At 39.1% G+C, this 24,711-nt stretch overlaps 2 protein-coding genes across 3 annotated transcripts; both read right to left on the reverse strand.

Annotated features, from left to right (window-relative positions):
* Positions 1-2,272: 2,272 nt before the first annotated feature.
* On the reverse strand, positions 2,273-4,451 carry pxmp4 (peroxisomal membrane protein 4). Its single transcript, XM_075462212.1, has 4 exons — positions 4,301-4,451; positions 3,948-4,010; positions 3,659-3,857; positions 2,273-3,581 (listed from the first exon to the last, which is right to left on the reverse strand). Exons 1-4 carry the CDS (start codon positions 4,411-4,413, stop codon positions 3,309-3,311), a joined length of 648 nt encoding a protein of 215 aa, XP_075318327.1. The 5' UTR covers positions 4,414-4,451; the 3' UTR covers positions 2,273-3,308.
* Positions 4,452-5,708: 1,257 nt separating this feature from the next.
* itcha (itchy E3 ubiquitin protein ligase a) lies at positions 5,709-24,292 on the reverse strand. Of its 2 annotated transcripts, none has more exons than XM_075461534.1 (24): positions 24,169-24,292; positions 23,274-23,344; positions 22,018-22,159; positions 20,629-20,753; positions 19,043-19,174; positions 18,603-18,651; positions 18,269-18,456; positions 17,840-18,080; positions 17,451-17,546; positions 17,092-17,266; positions 16,632-16,701; positions 16,427-16,511; positions 16,042-16,170; positions 15,676-15,748; positions 15,411-15,482; positions 15,218-15,306; positions 14,858-15,017; positions 14,449-14,582; positions 13,629-13,769; positions 13,245-13,365; positions 12,241-12,345; positions 9,929-10,025; positions 9,748-9,820; positions 5,709-8,953 (listed from the first exon to the last, which is right to left on the reverse strand). In XM_075461534.1, the coding sequence occupies exons 2-24, from the start codon at positions 23,296-23,298 to the stop codon at positions 8,854-8,856; spliced, it is 2,622 nt and encodes an 873-aa protein (XP_075317649.1). In that variant the 5' UTR covers positions 23,299-23,344; positions 24,169-24,292; the 3' UTR covers positions 5,709-8,853. The 2 variants fall into 2 exon arrangements, with proteins under 2 accessions (XP_075317649.1, XP_075317648.1); XM_075461533.1 differs by having other exon boundaries at positions 17,840-18,116.
* Between the last annotated feature and the right edge of the window lie 419 nt (positions 24,293-24,711).

Consider the following 24,711-nt stretch of genomic DNA (forward strand, 5'->3'; position numbering starts at 1 on the left):
GTTCACTTCACTATTTATGCCATGACACAGTAGTTAAATTCAGTGTTTAAGCACTAGCCAACATTGGCAGATGACAAGAACTTAAAGATTAATCAATTTCATCACTGTATTGGCACCTACATGCAGCAAATGTATTATGCACAATGCAACTCTCGATACATCACACAATACAGGGTGGCACACTGGAGTGCAGCTTGCACCTTTATTCTGAACTGATTTCACATATTGCCCACTTACTATCACATTAAGATTGCTATAAATTAATAATAATAACACTAAAGGAGTAAGACCTGTTACTGATGGTGAACTTGTCTTTAATGTCGGGTGTGTTTCCAGAGCCACTAAAAAAAAAGCTGTAATCAAACCTCTGCTGAAAAAGGACAATCTTGACAAGACACAAATGAACAACTACAAGCCTATCTCAAATCTCCCATTTTTAAGTAAGATCATTGAAAAAGCGGTTTTTCAACCACTTAATTACTTTTTAAAACAAAACAACTGCTATGACACCTTCCAGTCAACTTTTAGACAGAACCACAGCACTGAGACTGCTCTGACAAAGAGTTTAACAACATATGTCTGAATACAGACGGTGGAAAAATGTCAGTCTTAGTTCTACTAGATCTCAGTGCTGCATTTGATACAGTTGACCACAATATATTACTGAAACGACTGGAAAACTGGGCGGGTTGAACAAATTTCACGGAAAAACATATGTTTTGACTGTTAAGCCCGGTGAAGATTTAACAAATTAGCAGTCATTCCAGTTGTCAACGCCGCTTAAAAAGGTGATTTTCTTCTCTTCTAGCATTATCGTGACAGGAGAACCATGCAAACTTTGGATGCAGTTATCTTAGCGATAGCAATAGCCTCAATATACATATCGTTGGAAACTTAGTTTATGGCCGTTCATGTGAGCACAATAACTTAGTTTTGTCAATTTTACCAAAGCGACTGGTTTCGCCTTGCAGGATCACATATAAGGAACACATGAGGTGAACGTCTTGGTATGTGCAAGACAACATTGAAGATTTTCGCGCTAGCTTTGTGAACTTTCTGAGCAGCCGTCACAGCCCTTTTCCATCAATTTAACTCTCGTTAATCCACCTCTTAGCACAACAAACCCCAAAAAAGTGTGACTGTTTTGGAGCAAACAGCAACTTAAGATACAGTTCAGTGACATTGGTTCCACACAGCGATCCCTGGCACCCTCTGGCTTTACCTCACCAGGTCCAGCGGCTGCGCATAAACAAACTTTCGGTAGAGAAATTGGGTTGGGTAATACCAAGTAGTCGGTTTGGGGGGGGGGGGTTACATTACAGATTATTTAAAACATGATACTATCTTGAAATGAAATGAATGAATAAAGAAAACAAACAAAAGTTATTCATTCAGAATTTTATGATATTTTTTGATGATTTGATTTGATGATATTGGGGGGGTTATATTAGCTGGATCTGATTTTTGAGGGGGTCATGACCCCCGTAACCCCCGTGCAAATTACGCGCATGCAAAACGCTTTAATTTCGGGACCCTAGCCAACTAGCCGGACTACTTTCGTCAACACCAAAACGAGGCCGGAACTCGGCTCACAGGACGCAGCAGGGGGTAAGTCAAATTTAATAAATGATATTGCTAATATGGGATGTCATACAGCTTCATGTCAAAAGAGGCGAACTATCCCTTTAAGTCTTGAGATTTGTAACTGTTTTAAACAAATGTTTTAACACTAGCTGTACATCGATGGTTGACAAGTCAGTTTCTTACTTTTTGTGGGTTGTAAAAAAAACACAAAAGAATGAAAAAAAAGATGGATATTCCCTCCTACTTATGTAAACTGACACTTTTTAAATTGATGGACAGAACATGAGCTTCTTAAATGCCAGATCACGTACTTCCTAACGACATAGCAATCACTTGAAAATGATGTTCATGATTGAGGTGTAAGGGAGCTGTTACAGTAAGCATTACAGACATATTACCATGAAAGTTCTACTCCGCTCAGTGTAGATGACAATAACTTTTGTCATATTTTCTACTGGCACTGCCCTGCCGATGACAGCAGCAGCTGATGACAGCAGTATGATTCAGCTTGGCAGGAAGCCCATTTCCAGATTGTTTCTGCTTCTGTTGTCTGTGCTTACGTATGATCAGAGTTTTAGGTGTAACTGCAACCAAATTCTGGATTTTATTCAAAGCAAGTGATACTGTCACTTTGAAAATTTATTAAAAGTGACTGAAGTTTTCATGGAAAAAACATTCCATCCTAGTACATCTCAAATGTGTCGGAAAGGTCTTTAAGACCACAGATACTCAAACTATTAACTCAATTACACAGTTAAGTGCATACTTCAATATAAAAATGGTTAACAAACCATTAATGGCACATTTTGCAAAGTACAACTACAGTATACACTTTCTGCATGCGTTCACGTCAGGGTTGACATATGAACTGATGAAGTTTTCAGTGGAGGGTTGACAAATAATGAGTCAGCCTTTCAAAGAAAACAACTGGAAACAGGTTGAACTGAAAACAAGATTTGATTCAACTCACCTTAAATGATACAATAATGGCACACCTTCAGGCACTTAGTGTAGATTAATGAAACCTTTGACACGCACACACACACGCAGTACTTCTTTTGTACCAAGAAGAGTTCACAGTAGTGTGACGGATGCATCGATTCATTCTCAAGTCCAATTCTGAATATCATCTCTGAAAGTGCTGAAGTGTTGTATTACATTAATGAGACTGAATCAGACTCACAGAAAACTTGATAAAATGACAGCTTCAGTTACAGCCATTTTTACTCTTTTATCTAAGTATGTTTGATTAATTAAGGATTCATTACGGATCGCTGAGGATGTGCTTTAAGTGATTAATATTGTTTATTTATCAACCACATCAGCTGAATATAATACTAATACAAACTTTTTTTTTTTTAAATTAACAGAAACATCTATTCAGGCTGTTTTACAAATAATATTTTTTCACACAACTTTTTAATCATAAATATTAATATATCAAAATATTAAAAAAATAAAAGAATGATTTCAGGTAGACATACATCTGGTATTTTTAAAGCAGTGCTTTGAAGCATGTTGATTGTGTTCTTAAGCTGGAAATATTGTACAATTTGAGACATAAATAACTAAGTCTATGAATTAAAAATGTTAAACTTTATACAGCACGGACAATGATCCCAGAGAAAAGGGTTTAAAAAGGTTTTGGACTAGCGATTATAAAAAAAAGAATCATAATGCATTGATCGCATCATAGAGTATATTTACATAAAAAATGTAAAGCTTCATTTCTGAGAAGTGGTGGTCCTTGGCTTGTTATAAACAAGGAAGTCCGAAATGTCATGCCACACATTGCTGTCATGGTAGAGGTAGTTCATGGAGGACTGCAGCGAGGGCTGTAGAGTGTGTGGGTGATACTCAAACAGCCACAGGACAATGCCCCAAACCAGCGTGGCAAAGAGCGGGAAAGGATCTTGTTTGGGCGCAGGGATAAATCCTTTCTCCACTGCCAGCCGAGACAAAGCAAACAGGATTCTGGACAGCAGGTACATGTTGATCTGGAATGAGAAGTAAAGAGCTGTCAACAAATTTCAAGGGCCAACACGAAAGGGAGCATGACAACAGATGTTTGTACCTGGCTGTTAATGTTGTTGTTGTCTCCAAACACTAACCATCCTCCAACACAAGCAGCCAGAAAGGAGTGAGACTGTAAAGTCTTTCCTTGGATCTTCTGCTGTAAGGCCTGTAGTCCTTTGTATGTAAACACAAAGTATGCCAGGTTCCGAGAGTGTGTATAGGTGGCCTTCAAAATGGCTTTGAGTTTATCTTTCAGACTAATAGATCGATAAGAAAATGTTAAAGCATCGTGTAATTGCAGGAAATTGATTGCAGGAAAAGAAAAGAAAAACATAATAGTTAATTACCTGCCGCTTCTAAACAGAAACGTCATCACCAGGGCATGTGGTGCTCTGATCTTGGCCCCATATCTGAGAGATAAACATTTTATTGTAAGAAACTTAGACGCAACTGGCTTTAAACAGTCAAACATTGTCAGCTGTTTTAGAACATTACGATCTTCAGCTGCTAATGGCATTTGCTGCAATTATCACGGTGTCTCTGGACCACAGATACGCAGTATAACTAAAGACGGCCGGTCAAGTTCATAACTCCTCCAGTGCTACAGCTGATTAGCCAAAGAGCTGCTAGCAGCTTTAGCTGTCCGTTCACTAGCGCTGCTAAGCTAGCTCGCCACTTTCAAAAAACTGTGTTCACTCACACGGCGCCGTTTCTGAATCCTTTAACAACTGCCAAGGCTGCTTTGTATTTCTCCTGCTGCAGAAGGTTATTGACTGTATACAAGAGAGTTCTTATCAGGTCAGGACCTGCCATGTCTGCCAATGGAAGCGAGAGAACACAAATAAATGCTGGACGTGTCCCTTTTAAAATGCACCGTCGGTCGGCTCCGTAATAAAGGTTCCTGTATGTCTGAAGGAAAAAGTAAAGAAAAATTATGTTTTTGGCACCACTCAAAACCACGTGCACACACATTAAAAGTGCACACACGTAGATGTAAATATAATCTAATGTGAAAACTATGTTTTACATGCCATTGTGCGCAAAAGACAAATGACTGTATAGTTTTCTTGTGGCAATTCAACAGTAAAGCTACCAGACATACTAAGTTCCCTATGTTTCTTATTAAGTGATGCGAGTTGCTGCCTCAAATGAAGACTGAAAATTAGCTTTAAAAAAGTGTAAAAAATAGAATATCACAACTGTTTCATGATGTATCAACACCAAATGATCTTGTCATACAATCATTAATGCAATGACTGCATTTTATTCTAAACAAATGACAAAAAAATTAAATAAATGAAGATGTAGATTTGAATATATTATGACATCTTTGTGGTTACTTCTAATACTTTTCCCTAACTTACTCTCCCACAGAGTTAGTTTGATACGGGGTACAACCACTTGCATAGCGCAGAGCATGTGGAGTAAACCCACTTATTTTGCCAAGTATGATAAACAATATGCTCTACATACCCTATGGAGTACATCACATTTAGCAGTGTGCTGCAAGTCAGTTTGTTTTTCTCCGAAAGGCAAAGATATGACCTGCCCTTCTTTGCCTCAGATTGACCAGTAGTTGCTTTCACTGGACGAGGTTAGTTGGGATATGGCACTACTTTCATACCGATACTTGGTCCTTTCCGTCAAAAAGCAGAAGATATGTGACAATGTGCAAATACTGCAGGTCCATTTGGGTCAACTAAATATCAGAATACTCTTACACGTCACCATTTGTAGCACAGTGAATTCTCCTTTGCTGAACAGGCCGAAGAAAAAAAGAAAAGAAATCAGGCTGGAAATGATGAGTATGCCCACTTCTCTGATCACCACACCACTGGGAACAGCTACTTTCTGATGATGATGATGAATCCTTGTGAGGCTTCCAACTGGTGACCACTGGTAATATACGCGAAATGATGTACAAATAACTTGGCATGCGTAGGATACTGCACCAACTTAAAGATGTGAAACACAAGTCAGAATTTTGACACCGAAACAGGACAATATCCTAAAGAATTCTTGCATTATTTGTTTAAGAGAAGAATATTCAATGAAGACTGAAATGTGTGGTAGCTATTGCAGTGCAAGTATAAAAATGTATGCCACACTTCAAGTGTTTTCACCATTTTATTATTTTCTGTCTCAATCAATCCAGACCATTGTTACATGAAAGCAATCAAAATAAATAGTATTCACTCATTGACTTCCACTCATCAAAAAAAGTAGAGCTTGAAAGAAAAAAAAAAAAAAAAAACAGTGATCACACTAATAACAATGAGTTGCAATTAAATCAATAAAACTAAAATACTTTTTTTTTGGAAATTTCTATATATTTGTCTGGAACATAGTGGTTTTAAGAGTAGAAGTGGGTAATTCAACCAGCTTGTGTGTAAATGTGCAGTTAATGAGTTTTAACATGTAAAAATACTTAAGTCAACATTGTTTCATGTTATACTCTTAATTAGTCTGCACACCAGTAGCTACACAATCAGTAAGTTGTGCTTTAACTGAATTACCAGTAAGGGAATACATGGGAAATGACGTGAAGCACCGGACAGAGATGAAAATAATGTGAGCAATAAATTGTTATGTGAAGGTGAGGTGAAACGGTGAAAAAGGGGTTAGTCCAGTACTAACAACCAGAATCTTTACATCTACTACCTGTACTGAGATTGTAAAACGAGAAATGATTCATAAGAGAGTAAACTCGCAGGTAAAAGCTGTTGTTTTTTTATTTTTATTTTAGAGGGCATCTTAAAGGGAATTTGCTGAAACTGTTTTTTTCTTTCAGGTATGTGGGACACAAAACTTACACCACACTGCCTATGCACATATCATCATCAATAAAAGCTTGGACAGCTATCTGAATAGATCACATTACAAATTTTGATCTGCCTATATTCTGCAACAAGAGCTCGAATAGGTGCACAGTAACAACACTGTGAATAAGGACAAGTCAGTTTTGCCAACAGGCACGTTGAATCAAACCCTTTCAGACTGTCACATTAATTCTGGCATTCATCTGCCACTCAATTTTATCTGTTGCCATCAGTAGCCTTCTCTGAAATGGCTTGCCTTGCCATGGGCAAAGTGTCATTCCCGCTCACAGCGTGCATACACAAAAGATTCCGAAGAAATAACAAGTCAAGCGACTAAAAGCCTGCGTCCCTCTCCCTGTGACTGATAAACAGATCTTTTGAAATGGATTACCGGATTATGAAAACCTTCTTGCCACAATCTAAAATAAACATCTAAAAAATGAACAAATCAAGAGCAAGATTTAAAATTTCCCAGGTAGCAAGCACTAAGTGAAGAATACGGGGTCCGTTCAATCCTGGAATTAGGTGGTCTTCTTTTTAACAGGTGGTTCCAGTATTAACAGCAGAGTATCGAACCACACTACTAAAAACACACATGGAAACAATGGGGATAACCTTTACAGTTGTTTTATCAGCTGTTATTAATGATGGATGGACACAGTACTTTTTTTCTACTTTGAAGCAGTGAGAAAACAACAAAATCATCCTCACGGCGCGGCGGCTCCATGTTGCCTCGTACCACAAATTTTCACAAGAGGTGGATTAATAAAATGCATCAGATTGAGTGTGCGAGCCTTCTGTGCTTAACAGTGTTGTCAGACGATGGATTAAAAAGTGCATATGGACATGGAGTAGGAAAGCCTTCACTCTGGAGACTTTCAAGACTTCAGTTAAAAGGCTTACAAACAGAATGAATGAAACTCCATTGAGAGCTCGGTTCTACAATATTTCTTTCTGTGTGTGATAAAAATAAAAAGTTGAAAGTTGACAGAACTTTTGGAGGGTCAGAAACGCAATATAAAAATTTGAAATCCTGACACCCCGAAAAACTAGGGTCCATTCTCATTTGTCATTTAAATTCAAACCCTTGTCAATTCCCGTCTGGCCTGCAACTCGAAGGGGTTCACTCCCAGGATAATCTATATGCACTGAAATATCTTTTTCTTTTAATAGTTCAAGAAGTGTATTTACATCAATGGGATTAGTCACCTAAAAGATTACGTTTTTAGGATTTTTTAGGAGTGGCTCTAAGTTCTCAGCATATTTCCGTTTGCACAGGGAACTGACTACCATTCAGTGGGAGTTATTATCTAACAAATCTTTACATCTTAATGCTCCCACGTCATCAGTAAACAGCTCACACTCATCAAGAAAAAAACATCACAGTTTCTGTCTCCGTGTTTGAAAATAAGGTGACCATTCATAGCCTAATACGTTGATATTTACAGCAGTGACTGTTATGTGAAGGCAAAATTTGTCAAATCAAATTACTTCCAAAGCAGCCTCACCCAATGAACTCGCACGTATGCAAATGTTCTCTACTTCGCAATGAAACTGAAATCAATAGTAAACACTATATCTTGCCAAAGTCTTAAAAAACACAAATCAAACAAATTGCTGTTTGATTCTATCATAGGCAAAAGTCTTTTCTACAAAACTATTGCACATAAAAATAGCCTTTCTTAAGAACAATCACAACAATCTCATAACCATGTGCAAACTAGTATAACGTTTTAACTCATTATAAAGTTACGAAATAAACCTGAAAACAAGAGAAAGTATTATTGCAATTAGCATAATCACATTGATCAAAGTTAATTAAAAATTTCTGCATGTGCTTTAAGAGTCAGTACAGTCAGCTATTACAAAAAAATATCCATTAATTCATCCTTTCATTAACAGAAAGATAAAAAGTCTCTACGACCCAAAATCACAAAGAACTCTGATGTTGATTTTAGTTGTTAATATTCATATTGAAAGTCAAAATGCACAAACATCTTTCTCTACTCGCACATTATTTTGGTGCATAGACCTGATGAGGGGGCTCTTACGAAATGATTACTGGAAAGAATCACTGTTGCGTGTGTAGAGCGTGTCCTTGCTCAACATACAGCAAGTGCAGACATGACAGAGTGAGAGAAGGCGTCACTTTCATCTCCAGTGAGAGCAGCTGGATTAGGAAGGAACAGATCATACAGGTGAGAGCTGAAACATGGGGAGGACGATTCACGGATCATACGACCAGACATTTGAGTCATACGACCGGACAGCTTTGATTTTTTTTTCATGAATATGCTATTGACACAGACGATCTCTACCAGATCATAAATTTCTCTGTGCTGCAGGGAGAAATATGCTGTTTTCCTACAATGGACGTAGCTAATCCAAGCCCATCGCTGCTCTGTTCCATTCAACAGGTCCTGCTCTTGTTGCGTTACTCCTGTCCAAATCCTTCCGTCTCCTCTATGGCAAACATGAGTTTCTCCTTCAGCTGCTCATAGCTCTTATAGGGAGGGAGATCCAGACGATTAAAGCTAAATGGAAGCAAGACAGAAAAGAAATGAGTATAAACAGAAGTCCGCTGGATTTAAGTCTCACTCAGTTGCCACAAAATTATTGTATTAGTGTATTGATGCTGGTTTCCTGTTCTCTCAGCGCTCAACCAGTCGAGGTAGATGGCTGGCCTTCCTGCTTCTGCTTCTGCTGGAGGTTTACAAACCATTAAAAGGGAGTTTTTCTCTCCACTGTTTCTTCACGCACGCCCAGGATGGTGTGTTCGGTTTCCTTCACTAGGCAATTTTTTCATGACTTGTCATCAAATAAATTAGACTAATTTGGATTTTAATTAAGTGGTTGTAACTGGATTACTCATCACATTAAGTTCAATTTAGTTATAAAGTGCCTAAACTAGATAACTAATTAAATCTAATACAAAAAATTGTAATTGTTTGATTTTAGCATAGAGACTTCGTATTGGGCCGGTGACGCAGCTCAAATCTAATGGCAGCTATATTGACTACTGAACCACAGCCTGTTAAGCAACTGGTAGTAAAGACAAAAAGTTCCCTTACTACCCCAATTAACCAAACAATAAAGATTTAGCCAACTAAGATTTTTCTTTTCTGCTAAAGTGATACTCCAAGCTGTACTGCACTTTAACATAAACACATTACACAACTCCAAATCTCATATCCTCGGCTAAAAGTAAAGGTTGCGTCAGTAACTATTGAGAAGATCTGTTAGTGTGAGTGTTTGGCTCAGACCTCGTGTTAAATGCCTGAAGCTGCGGGGCATCTGTATGAAGGTAAAAAAAGAAGACAGGTCTTACCACGTGTGGCTTCGTGGAAGCCAGTTTTCTTTGCCCACTTTCTCAATGCAAAACTTCTGTGGACCATTGCTTCCTATGTTCGCCAGAGATAAAGAAAACGACTTTAGAAAGAGAGATTCTGATATCACATGCAGGAATGCTGTGCCGTGTGTGTGTGTGTGTGTCTGTCCACTTTTCATACCCATCAGGTCAGCAAAGCCACTCACGGGAAGGCGACAGGTTCCAGTAACAAACTGCAGAAGCCTCATCCTCTTTTCATTGTCCATCTCCTTCACAAACTGCCAAGAGATCATGTTGTGATGACATCACTGACTGTTCTGCTCATCTATTTTGCATGAATATGCTTCCACTTTTCGTTTTCAGCTGAGATAGAAGTGATCATTTGCTGTGTGGACCCAAGAAAAAACATCCAAAGTGACGCGTCTCAGATCTAAAATGCATATCTCTGGCTTAGTTTGTGCTGACCACCTAAGGTACTCCAGCCATTTATGAACAAAGAAATAGAGACATTGGAAACACTGGTTTAGTTTGAAAATTTAGGAGTCGCATTTTAGTTTTGATGGATGAAAAAATTGTTTTGGTACATGGACGCAAGTATACTTAACTTCCTTACTTGATCTCATCAGTCACTACAGTATGTGTCCTTCCCAGAGTTGCATCTCAAAACCTTTCATTAGCTTTGACAATCAGTTGTTGATTCAACATGAATAACAACATCTTGCACCACCTCGTTACATTCATGTACTGACTTCACAAACTGTTATTCGTCGAAACAAAGAATTCTCTGGTATCACTTGTGGCCGTTGCTGTTCATCCTTTTTAGTATTTTCTACAAGCAAGCAACACATCCTCAGCTTCTGCTACCTGTTTACAATCACACACTCATGCCTGGGGTCCGTTTCACAAAGCAGGTTCAACCAACTCTGAGTCTATTCCTGATCTCTGAGTTGATCTACTCTGAGATAGAAAACCCTGAGTTTTCGGTTCCAGAAACGCTGATTTGAGTGAGTTTAATCAACTCTGAGTAGGTTCACCTTGAGTTTTGCGTGTGCACCACAACTTTAAAAAGCCAGCATCAATGGAGCCCCGATTCGACGAGTCACCATGGCAACGGGGAAGAGGAGGGGCTACGTTTTTCACCAACCTCGAATTGGAAATCTTAATGCGCTCATAAGGCGACTTTCAATACGTTTTTAGAAATAAGTGCAACACAGCTGCAGCAGCAAAAGTGTAAGTTTAAATGTAGTCCTTTGCAATCACAATAATATTACAGGGAAACTGCTTGAATGGTAGCCCATTCATTTATTTCATTTAGGTGCAATCCCGCAGGGGAGAAGCGCACTTGGCAGCAGTTTAAGATGAAATATAAAAACATTGTTCAAACAGGTGAGACCTCGGCATGGAGGTACCTCATTTTGATCATGTTTTACACTGTAAAATAAATATTAAGTGGCTATTTGACTGTGCAGTTATTTTATTCCCAACATAATGCTGTTTTCACACACATAAACTATGTCTTCTCATCTATATCATTTTCTGTTAAATACTTATGCCTATTTAAACTAACACAGACTTCTACTGAGCCAACAGAAAGAAGGCAGATGCCCATACAACGGGTGCTGCCCAGCACCGCCACCTCTAACGGGAGGGCAGTGGCTGAGGGAATCCACCCCCAAGACACGAGTGCCTTTATAAAATATAACAGGCATATGTCTTTTTTAAGCCTATTCATACAAATATTTATTTGTCTTTTATGTCTTTTTTTCTTTTGTCCCAACACATTCTGATGGTGCCGCTCAAAAAGATCATTGTCTTTAAATGCAAAAATCTATGCGCGGTCTGATAACCATCTCCGACGAATATTTATTTCTCTGTGCAATAATGCTGCACCTTCATCCACGGGATCGTTGACAAAAGGACATGTTTGTGAAAAAAGTTGCCTCCTACTGTGCCTAATGGACTTATAGAAGTAGAAGAACTCGCTCTGCTGACTGAATGAATGAGGAAATCAAATGGCGTGTGTGGCTGAAAGAGGGCGGAGACAGAGAGAAACTCGAGGTTTCTTGAGGAAAACCTGGTCCCGACCAGGTTAGGTTCAGAGAGTCTGTTACTCCGGTAACTGACCGAGAGGTTAAGTTACCTCTCTTTGTGAAACAGGCTAGAGTTACCCCTCTTTCTCGGGGTTGAGTTACCTCCCTTTGTGAAACGGAAAACTCAGGGTTTCCCTCATTTCAGGGTTAATCAACTCAGAGTTTTCACTAAACCTGCTACGTGAAACGGACCTCTGGTGTGCCTAACTAGTCGCATGAACAGCACTTTGCTGCTGCTCACAACTAAAACAGCTTCTGTTCTAAAATTCCTCTTTGTATTTAAGGGTTCAAATGAAAATCAGTTCGCTTGGAAGAAGTCTTGGAAGAAGCTTGTCAATGAACGAATCTAAGAGTCTGTCTATTTTCAGTTAAAAACTTCTGGAGGAAAAAAAAAAGAACAAACCTGCCAGAACCAAAGGATCTGCTTGCTACTTCGGGCATAATGTCTATAGATAGTGTTTCTCTGCCATTCCACCAGGTCTATCTCCTGCATCCCACAAAGCATCACCTTCAGACAAAAAAAAGGAGCACAGCAGGTTATACACAGCAAGTTTCACATTGACTGCTTTTTATGTAGACGGTTATTGCTGTAACTTCAGAACCAGCAGTATGATGTGCGCATGTGCAACAGCCACATCAAAGATGTGTGTAGTCAAACCAGCAAAATTATAACGATTAAAAATTCAATTCAAATGGATCTCATTTCATATGCAAGTTTTTCCAAAAATGTATAAAATCTTAGCTACACAATTATTTTCTTTAAATTCATTTACAAGAGACAGTTTGGTGACAGTAAGTTACATAAAACCTTTGCATAAACACAGCAAAAGTGAGTAAGGAACGGGAGAAAATGCCAAAAGCGAAGTTTAGTTGCAAGAAAAACAAAGTGGATTGGAGACTTAAACCAGTTCATTAATTTACTAAAAGCAGTGGCTGAGCCTCTTGCTAGAGAAGGTCCAAGTCTGTGAAAAATGATGTGGCCCCTTAACTCCAAACTCTGTGGCTCTGCCTCCCTTTTATGCTGGGCTCCCATGCCTGTGTGCTCAGGGTCAGAGTAGAAAGAGTGACCCATCCTCTCACAGATGGTTGCCCAATCTGGGAAGCAAAGTGCCACTGCAGTTTTTCTCTAGCGCATTACAGTTCTGCAGTGAGTCAATACGTATAAACAGCCCTCAACATGCTGCTCCCTCATCACCTCACTCCTCTGAAAATGGAGCAATGACAAGGGCACCTTGAAGGAGGCACAATGTGGCTTTTTCTGCAGTGTTTGGGGAACTTAAACCAGATTTTTGACTCGTTAGTGTCAAAGTCATGCAAGTGACAATCAAAGTAACTAACTGTACAGCCTCAAATATGAAACCTTCCTGCTTTGTAAAGGTTATAGAGAAAAAGTCAAGTAATCTGTACCTCCAATTCCTTAGCATCAAAGTACTGAAGGTACTGCTGGGGAAGAACTTCATTGAAACCCTCAAAGAACGCTTGTGTTTGCTCCTCCACACCTCTGGACAGCCTCCACTCTGCCACCAGCCTGCATACAGACAGATGAGGACAATCCAATCCAAGTAAATCAAAATAATGAAGGAAGGGAAATTTGCAATCACCTAAAAATAGCAAAACAATACAGTCGATCCTGAAATCATCCTTATCACTTTTACTTTTTTGTTCAAATAGTGTCACCATAGGAGTGACAGTAGTGAGTTAAAATGTAGTGCAACACTTTTTTTAATTCTAATTCTAATGTAGCTGAATATTGATAGTGACAAGGAGAAGGAGCAGAGGATGCAACTGTACCTGATGTATTCTTCCTTGTTTTCCTCAGTTACTTGGATGTTTCCTCCATCTGGTTTCAGCTCATGAGTGGTGACCTCACCCAGGATCTCCTTGTCAACTGAGAAGAACATCTCCAGACCACACTCCACTATATTATTATCCCTACAAGACACAAACAGTCACCGGTTATGATTAAGAAATCTTTAATATGCATGTTGATTTGTATCAGATTGCATGTGCCATGGCTGACTCAAGAGCTCCTCACTTAATAAAAGGATATTTGAGTTATGCAAATGTAATGAGTAGTTCTTCATGTGCAGGACCTGCCGGATATGGCAATCCAAATTTCTCAGGATTTGCATATGCATGGTTCCTTCCATTGCAACTTTTTCTTCTCCTGTAAATTCATGGTGATGACTGTTTAAATTTTGTGGCAATAAACATGGACAGCCATTCTCTTCCATGTAAAAAATGTCAGTGTTTTTCTCTGCTATAGTTACATGAGACTAAGTAGGTGATAATCACGAAGAAAGCTAAATGACCAACGGTACCAATTTATAGTTTGTACACTGAAATTAGTAATTGATGCAAAAAAAAATTGCCTAATTTGTCCAAGCAAACATTTGGGGGTCAGGCAAAAATCCTAAACTGCCTTGTAAAATTAGTATATTAAGAATATTGATGTATTTTGGTTTACATTTTACACTTCAACAGGGAACTCAACATATCTTAATAAACACCTTATATACTGAAATAAACAAGGGAGCACCACAACGAATACCAGTTAAGACTCACAGGGCCTAAGCCCTGCCCATCCCGCACATGTCCGTGAGCTACTTACTTGATCCAAATGAGTGAATTATAAAATTCTGGATCTATGGACTCCAGGTCTTTAAGAGCGAGGGGTTTGTTCAGAATACGCTTGTAGAAGGGCAGCGAGAAACCTGTGTCGATGAATTTGCCGTGGAACAAGGCCTATGCAGAAACAATAAAGATGGACGAAGAAAGAAATGCATTAGAAAAAGAGCTTTGAGGAAAATGTGCTGTAGGTGGATATATTTAGAACAGTAATATAGCTATAAGGCATTTCAGCTGGCCTGCAGGTGAAATGACTAGAGTTTTAATTTAAAAGTCAATCGTTTATTTATTGGACAATGGACATCATAAATGGATTTTTCCACACAAACATTTTTCAACCTGGCAGGCCAAATTCATCATGCGAGCAATTAAGTTCAAAGACATAGAGGTACCATGGCAATGAAGCGTCCAATAAACTTGAAGTACTTGAGGTGGTCAGGGTTGATGTACGAGGCAGGGTTGATCTGAAGGCAGTAATTGTCCTTGCCAGCATACTCAAACAAGCAGTACATTGGATTAAGTACTTCATGAGAAAGCAAGAAGAACCATTCCCTAAAAAAGATAACAACAGAGGACAAAACAAGTGCAAGTGGTTAAACAGGTTTTAAGGAATTCGATGAGAAATCGCAAGCTGTTATTACAGACTTTGTGACTCATGAGTGCCATCAAAAAAATATACAAGTGAGAACATAGCGAGCCTTACTAGTCATGGAACAGGACACACCCGGAAAGCCAAATTTAATCAGAATTACCTGGCCACACCTCCGTAGTCCAAGCCCTCCTCCCCAGGGAAAATGATCCACAATCTTCGCCTCAGATCTTGTGGGTGGAAACTCATGATCTTTGAACACCAACCAAGAGTCAAATCAGTTACTCAACATGCAGTGACGAGATAATGCTGTTGAATCTGTATACCTAGACGGGAAAGGACACTCGTATCTTTACCTGCTGAAACGAATCTTCAAACAAGGTTTTCCGGGAGACATTGATCTTAATATGCTGAGGCATCGACAATTGCTAAGAGTGAAAAACACATAAAAAAAATGCTTAAAAAAAAAATACTACTACAAAACTTTGTTCAATTGCATATACATGAACTTTTTTCTCTGTATATTTCAATATCATAACATGGGAAGATACAAAAGCACAGTAACAGTAAACAGCATACAGTAAAAGCTTGATTGTGCTGGGATGTTAGGAAATCACATACCTGACACCAGAATCTGAAGTATTGCACTTTGGCTTTGAAGTCTCTGACGTAGGTTATCTGTGGCCCATTCTCACTGTGGAAACAATCCCAGGGATTACTTTCGCAAATGAAAAAAGTGCATTTTGGCAATGTGTGCATGTGCTGCAAATGCATTTAATAAAAGGAGAATCCCTTTTTAAGCTCTGTTAGGGCAATGAAAATAATGTGGGCCTGGAGTAATCAGTTTCATCATAACAGCTAAATAATTCATTGGGACAGTGATGTCTATTCTGGTTAAATCAAGTTGAAAATCGGGGCAATCTGCAGTCTGCTCAACTCACAGCTTTATTCAATTCATTCAATTTCAACATTTTAACCAAAACTCACAGTGAAGATTTCCCTGTGCGGGGGTCAATGTAGGTCGTTGTTCTCCTGTTGTGATCTACAAAATAAGGAATACCGTCCACGGTAAACCTCATCTCCCAACCCTCTGGCAGGGGCTTGTCATTCAGGAGCCTGAGCAAAGCAAATCAAGCAAATAAATACATATACAGTGCATGGACCCATTAAAGAGACAAATTACTGATGCACAAAAAATGCACTTCAAGAGCAATCTAATTCAATTGTGTCTTAGTTGCAGAGGAGGATAAATTCTTATTCACATCAAAATTCAAAACTGAAGAGATTGTTACAGTTTATTAACAGCACTTGTTGTCAATTCCTCAAAATATTAAATAACTATAAAACAACACTGTGACAACAACACACTCACCCTTGCGTCCTTGGGTCCTCCCATTGTGTCGTGCGAGTTGGGTGATGAACAAAATATACTCTGCCATTGGTGTCTGTTCTCTTCTCTGGAATGAAGCACATTTTCTCCATGAACCAGTGTCGCTTTACTGCCATCACAGCCATCCTCAAAAAACAGTTTCTCACTCTAAAAACTACAGCAACTCGCATCATGTCAGTGTATTTACCCCAACCGTGCGGCAGAGGTCCCAGCGGGTCAAACTCTTTGGTGGCTGTGGCTGCAAGCTGGTCTTGGAGCTGGTCCAGGAAGAAAAATGGGACACGTGTTAAGTCTACAAACATATGACGAAACACAAGACTTCTAGCCTAGCAAGCCAGACCCGTACAGCAAAAAGCTGTAGCCCCGGAGCAAATTCCATTTGCGGCCGCTAGGGGCGTCTAGATTTCTAGGCTACAAGACTTCAGTACAATTAAAATTCATGAACTATAAGAGTTACTCGCCTCTCATTAATTCTACATCTGTTCCTTGTGGGCCCTTGATATTTAGAATTTTTTTCCCCAAAAGAAATTGTAGCTAAATCCATACACCACAGCTAACCCACTTCACTAAAAGTATCAACTACACGCTCATTTCAAAGAAACCAAACTAACCCTTTCAGTTAACATTAGTACGGTCATTGCACTCACCCCATAAATGAACCTCTGGTTAAACTGCTGCATTGCTCCCTGGAGCTGGTTGCGCTGGTGCTGCCATTCTTCATAATTACGCACCGACTCCTGCGTAGGCCGTTGCCAAGTTGTAGTTCGTGTTATGTGGTCAACATAATACACTCTGCCCATCGGATCCACCCTTCGCTCCCACCTGCAGAAGGAAGAGTGGAGAGCAGGCAGTGTTAAGCTGGCTAACTGTACTTTAACAGTTAGATATGAAACTATAATATGAGGAAAATAATCAAAATCATTCCAAAAATATGCATGCAAGTCTTTGCTAGTCATGTTAGGATTCGTTTTGAATGAAATATTAATCAGTTTGGTTTTTTTGTTACCCTGCAGGCAGAGGCTCAGGTCTTTCCCAAGTAGTTCTTTTCTCAATGTGGTCCACATAATACATCCGTCCATTCTGGTCTACTCTTTGTTCCCACCTGCAAAGACAATACAAATAATATCAAAACAGATTCTGATGGATTTCATGACTAAGAAACTGAAATTTCCTACAAATCTAGAAGATACATAATGTAAATACTGCTACGGCTGCAGTATTATATACTTATTTACAGCTAGAGTGAGGGCTGATAGATAGATAGATAGATAGATAGATAGATAGATAGATAGATAGATAGATAGATAGATAGATAGATAGATAGATAGATAGATAGATAGATAGATAGATAGATAGATAGATAGGAAATTCAATACATAATGAGTTACTCTTTACCCTGGTGGCAAAGGGCCATTGTTCATGGGAGTGATTCTGGGAGCTGCTGTTGCTGGAGCTGCTGAGGTAGCAGCGCCTGGTTTGGGGCCACTTGCCGACTGTGAGGACACTGCTGTCGCTGCACCTGAACCTGAACCTGATTCTTCCGGCTGGTCTGAACACCCGTTTGCTGATGCCTGAGAGGAGCCATCAGAAGCTGGGGCTTCACTCAGTTCGCTAGGGGAAGAACTACTGGAAGAGGCTGTTGAGAGGAGTGATAGAAAGGAAGGAGGAGAGTCTAAATTAAGTTGTAGAGTTGTACTTGATTTGATTGCAGTCAGTACATAAAGCCATGCAAATAGCAATTTTGTATGGAAGAAAATAAAATGTACATAAAAACATGGAGAATCTGGTAACTGTGAAATGTTTAAGATCACATGCTTTTCCTACTTGGTGAGGCGGCAGGTCTCCCTGGCATCGGAGGGGGAGGTCTAGCAGGTCTAGGAGGACGTGAAGTAGCAGAGCCCCCTGGAGATGGTGAGGGAGAACCTGTACCGTTGACCGCAGTGACAGCATGACCATTAGGTACGATGACCCATTCATCCGAGTCACTGGACGGAGACGTATCCCTGCTCGATCTAAAAACAGACGTAACAAAATATTTCTTCAGCTTTTTCCCAAAAACTGGACAATTTATAAGCAGCCTTTTTTTCTTTGCAAGTCCAAAGAGACAAGATGTAAAGACAAAAGCATGCATAGATCTTCAAAGTAATAGTTTACAAACCTGTTGCCTGTGTTGCCTTTTTGTCGTGAATTTCCATTCGGAAGAGCAGCTAGAATGACAAGAAAAATGTGACATGATTCATGTATGGTATTTTACTGTGACTGATTACAACAGAAAGATTTACTTAGTCACTAAGTTTATTATTATTAGATAAAAGCTTTATCAGTTGATACTTTAAATTTCGTATCAAACTAACTATTGTATGTGGAAAATGTGCTCTAAGAGAAACATTTTACAGTTAAATAATGTAATGCAACTGCCCCCTGGTGGTTGAAGTATGTAACAGCAACATCAATTTTATTAAACTTACTTTATGTGAGACGTGTTATACGTCGCACCAATGATTATCAAAGGGAGAATCGTGCTGAAATGTTTTCATTTGAAAAATTGCAGAAATGTTCATTCAGATTTTTGCTGTGGGCTATTGTGTGGTCCCTTACTTTGTTCTGTCTCTGCATGTGCAAAGGCCTCTGGGTCTACCTGCATGCCATCCAGACAGACTGACAGGTCACCTACAATATCCCTGGGGTCTCTGTCAGAGCACAGCTGCAACGTCTGCACCACTTCACATACTAAGGAGGGGACAAAAATTACACAAAATGCCACACACATCGACTCAAACAATAAGACAGAAACAGAGATAGAAAACCATATCTAGTGTTGTGGTTACAAAGTAACGCGTTAGAGTACTCCAATTACTTTTATCGAGTAACGTAACCCGTTAGTTTCGTGCATTCGGTAATCAGTAACTTAGTTATTTTTTTTTAAAAAAGTAATCCGTTAAAATCCCGACTGCAGCCTGCTTTTTGTCAGACAGTTCTGTGCCACCTGCGGATGTGTCAGCGGAGGCGCAGCGCTGTGATGCGTCTGTGCCCTGCTGCTGACCTACATTACCTGTGTGTTTGTGTGTGTGTGTGTGTGTGTGTGAGTGTGTGAGTGTCTCGAACCCCCAGCAAGATGGCAGAGAGGTCTGCGTTTTCATCGTGGAAGTACGCACATTATTTTCAATATGTAACTGACTGTCTTTCTTGTTGTTATCCTGCAGAGTTAATTTGGTTGGATGACTGATGTTATTCCCTGTCAGGACGTCTCCGTGCATTTAAAGTAGGCTGTGTGTCTGCGTCAGTTAAGCTGCAGCATGTACGAGGCGCTGCAAACAGCTTTTAATTTTTTGGTAACGCAGGAGTACTCTAACGCGTTACTTTTATTAATAGGTAACGCTGTAACGTAACTGATTACTTTTAATTGATAGTAACGTTGTAACCTAATTAACTGCTTATAGACCATATCTAATAACAAATCTCTAGTAATACATCTCTAGTAATACACTAAATGTCAGTCATTCTGTAAGGTCAAAGCACTTAACCATGTTTGGGGGGGGGGTATTACAAGCAAGCGTCTGTAGCATAGAATTTAGATGAGACTATGCAGTCACATGTTTTGTGCTTGTTGACCACGACTGACAGGAGCCATTGTATCAGCTATAAACCAATTGCAAGCACAGAGAAAGTCATACGTTTAAAAGATCCCTGAAGAGGAAACAGAGTGAATAATATGCATGCTGGTTGTTAATCTTATCACAGCCCAATAAAACATTCCCACAATAAACACAGACAGATATGCACTTTTACAGAACAACTAAGTACAGCGTCTACAGAGCGTGCACAATTTGCTAAATATGACACACAATCATTACAGACAGTAAGATATGCAATGGATACGACTTGCTAACAAAATAAAAAAATATATAAGCCATTCAGTGAGAAGTTTTTTGACAACCTCCAAGTAATCTGTGGTAATCAACCATGAGAGCCTAAAAATATTAGTCCCATACTCTGCACCTTTTACAAACATAGACAACAAGCAACAGATAACAGATAACAGCGCAGGCAGGCTCTTATCAGATACCACTGCATGATAACGAGTTCACAAATGGCTGATGCTGGTAGGTAAATTGGAAAGTTATTACACCACTAAAAGTCCTCAAAATTAGCTACTTAGAAGAAAAAAATGTATGTAAACTCACATTTCAGGTCATTATCCTTAAGGGTCTTACTAATCTCCAGAGTGGCCATCCCCAACAGGATGTCTGCCTTCAAGGTCTGATGACTCCAAACACGAAAGATCAGCTTGCTGACTGGAGTCACAATTCTGTAGCATTGAGAGAACATCACCAGATACTATAAGAACCAGCAAAGTAAAGGATTATGATGCACCAACACTAAAGGTTTGTGTGAAATAAAATGAATGAACTTCAGTATTTACCATTTTTATTTATTTATTTTCCCCCCAATAGTTGAGAAGAGGCTAACTTTGTCGGTCTATAGCTTTTTACTCAATTAGTTTATTATTCGACTAAATATCTTTTTTTTTGTTAAATAACCAAAAGGATTTGTTGAGTCATCACCTCTGTACTTCAGGTTGGTTCAAACAGAGACACTTGAGGGGTTTGATGCAGTCATTCATTTTTAGATATTGTTCTTATTCGACAAAGGACATCATGTGTGCATCTCAGAGGATGAGGTTTGGAGAGATTTTGAATTATCGTGACTTGAATTGAGAATTGAGCCAGTGGTATCACAACCAAGGATTTAGTTTGGGAACATAAATAGAAATGGAAACACAATGTCCTATCTATTCCAAATTCAATTCAAATCAATATCTTTAAAGGAGAACTGCGATATTTTCAACATTAAGCCTCTTTTCTGAGTCGTCTGCAATGTTTTAGAACCCCCCTCACCGCTTTTTTGATGTTTACTGCTGTCTCCGGTATTTGCCTAATTTTGATTCTTCTCAACCTGCTTCAGAACGGCTAGTAATGCGCATGTCCAAAAAGGTCCGTAAAAGCACCATAAACGTCCGTTTTCAAAATCATCAACTCACCGGAGTGGTTACTGGTGTGCACTGGTAATCCATATCAAATTTTGTTGCGAAAAGTTGCTTCTGTCGTGTTTTATTTGGCAGCTCGTTCATGCTCGCACTATTTTCTTAGCGGTGGCGGAGTAATATCAACGAACATCCAGTACAAAATGTCAAATAAAACACGACAGAAGCAACTTTTCGCAACGAAATTTGATATGGATTACCAATGCACACCAGTAACCACTCCGGTAAGTTGATGATTTTGAAAACGGATTTTTATGGTGCTGTTACGGACCTTTTTGGACATGCATATGACTTGCCATTCTGAAGCAGGTTGAGATGAATCAAAATTAGGCAAATACCGGAGACAGCAGTAAAATTAAAAAAAGCGGTGAGGGGGGTTCTAAAACATTGCAGAAGACTCAGAAAAGAGGCTTAATGTTGAAAATACCGCAGTTCTCCTTTAACATCATGTGCAATGATCTTATATTCAAGCCATCTGTCCATAAGTGCAGCGGCTTCCGCTGTTATGACAAACAACAATTGTACTCACACTGTGACAGCCTGCTTCCATTTCGGACTGTGTGTGTTGTTGCACTTCTCGGTTCTCTTTGACTGGCCATCCACAGCTACCTCAACATATGGACTCGGACCGAACCAGTTCTTTTTGTTTTCCCTCAGCTTGGCTGAAAGCACTAGAAATAGGGAAGCACCAGGAACCACACTGATATTACAAGTACATTTACAAAGATATGACCAGAATTCATCAGGAGGAGGAAAAAATATTACCACTTGATAACACTTTCACTTCAGGAGTATTTTCTAAGCTGCTAACTCCTGTGACCTCTTAAAGCTAAACTCAACATTTCAGTTGCCTGCTCCTCAGGCATTTATTTTTTTTTTTTCACCACAATACAATTATTATTAGCTGAAAAGACAAATAAATGGAAAAAAATATGTACAGGATGTGCTAATAATTATTTTACTATCATCTGTCTAATATTTATTTGTTATCCAAGTGATTCTTTTGTTAGAAAATCCATTGTAATCACCATTTTAGTTCCGTGATTTGTACTAATTTATGATTACCAGTATCGTTTTAGGATATGTTACATGTTTCTCTCTGCAGCTGACCTTGTTTCATGTTGTCTTGTGTTTTCTGCTCGGGTGAAGCTGGTCAGACCTGATTACAGACAAACAGTTATCGAGAGGGCAGGAGTCTTTGCTCACGCCTCTCCTGCTGCAGCAGTGTGTTGGTGACTCTTGATTTAGCTTTTCTGTTATGTTTCTTTAGTGATGGGATTTGTAGTGCTGTTTTCACAGCTTTGTAAATAAAAGACACTCGATCCTACATCCCTTTGAGGGCTGGTCCAAGTGGCCTCACTTCTTTTTGTTGATTTTGCCTGGCTCATTTGTTTTTTTCTGTTGCTTAGTAATGCTTGGGTCATGATCAAGTTGTGTTCCTCTTCTTTACCGAGTTGAACCAACCTGTTGCAACTGCTTGCCCTTTGTAATTTACGTTGGCCCTCACCTATAGGGAGCTGTTAGATGGTCATAACAGGTTATTTGCAGCGTTTTTGAGAATTCTTATATTATCATTGTATCAGTAGCATGAAATTAATTTACAACTACATCTCGGACAATATGTTTTCCAAATAAAGATTACAACGGTGACTAGTCTGACATGAATTGATAAACTTGTAGATTCCAAAACCGAGGCCAAGCAATATAACAGACTAAAACTTTAAGAAGCAGTCATAACACTTGACACTTGACATTTATAAGGTTCTTAATAGAACAAAAACGTACCTGTGACTTGCAATTGGGCCTTCATGGTTCATCCATAACACTTGATCCTTGTTTGGCTACAGTGAGTCAACCTGCAACCAGTGACATCAGATGTAAACCAGGGACACTCCATGCAGGTAACCTACTTAGTGGTTGAGCTTCTGCAGTCAGTGTAAAATGTAACCTGGCTCTCCATGCAATGTCGCATAAATATTAGGGAACTATTTTATTAAAACAAAGTCAGTGGTATTCACTCGAAATCTTAATCATCACGTCTGCTTAACCGAATATGCGACGGTGACATAATTCTAGTGTTCAAACCTTCAACGCACCACATTGCACGTTACCTAGTAACTTGGTGTAATCTCGGCTATTTCTAGAACTAGTCGAGCACCTTCCATAACAGAAAATCCCATCATCAACTTGGCTGACTACGTCTCACTCGACCTGCCTTGCTTGACAGTGTACTTTAACAGTAAATAATTTGGATTATACAAAAGCATGATAACATTCATTTCGCACACAAAAAAAAATGTCGAACGCATATTATACAGTTAATGAGGAAATCTGCTATATGTAAAAAGATGGCAGTGCGTAGCTTTGTTTATCTGATATTAAAGCGAGTGTTAGCCAGCTGGATATTTTATGTCTTGACAACCTCAAACTCTATTGAAAAACATCGGTTATTATCTGTCGTTGCTTGGATGGATAGCTGACCAGAATGAAAATGTCTTACAATAACTATTAGTAGCTGATGAGTTCCAACACCTACAGCAACTTTGTTCGCCGATGTACAGAATAACGAGCTGAGCTAACTCTGCATCAACTCCCGTTAAGCTAACAGCAACCGGCCAATTGAGCAACTTCGATTGTTTGGAACACACTTGTCATTCAGCTCTAGACTTAAGTCTCATACCTGACAAATGAAGACGACAAAGGGTCACAGGGATTTCTTTTTTCCAGCTATGACTAGACTGTTGACAGTTGGAAGTCCGCCATAAGCATGAACTTGTGTTCCGCTAGCTAAGCGCCGTCCAGCTTTTCCGGTATCTGTTTTTCAAAATAAAACGGCGCCTAGATCGATGGAAATTAAATACAAAACAACTCCGTAAGAACAAACCTTTAAATGAGCTTTTTCTCGGTTGTGTTTAAGTTTGCGTTACACATTTTAAACATATTTGTTTAGTGTCGTATTTCAACTTTTATGTAAATCAACGTGTGATATCTACTCAAAAATATACGCTTTGATTTTTTGCGGTGCACACTTTTATTTTGAAGTTTTTTTCCATAGGGGATTAAATCAATGACGTCATAATCAATTCGATTTTTCGTTTTTTAATCATACAGAAAAAGAGCATTTACATATTCTTACATTGCGAGTTTTCTTAGGTTCCTCTTATTTTTCCCAATTCCTGTTTATTACGTTAATTATTAAAAAATGACACAACACAATAATGAC

This window comes from Odontesthes bonariensis, chromosome 3 (assembly GCF_027942865.1).
Source record: "Odontesthes bonariensis isolate fOdoBon6 chromosome 3, fOdoBon6.hap1, whole genome shotgun sequence".
In the NCBI taxonomy this organism is placed as follows: domain Eukaryota; kingdom Metazoa; phylum Chordata; class Actinopteri; order Atheriniformes; family Atherinopsidae; genus Odontesthes; species Odontesthes bonariensis.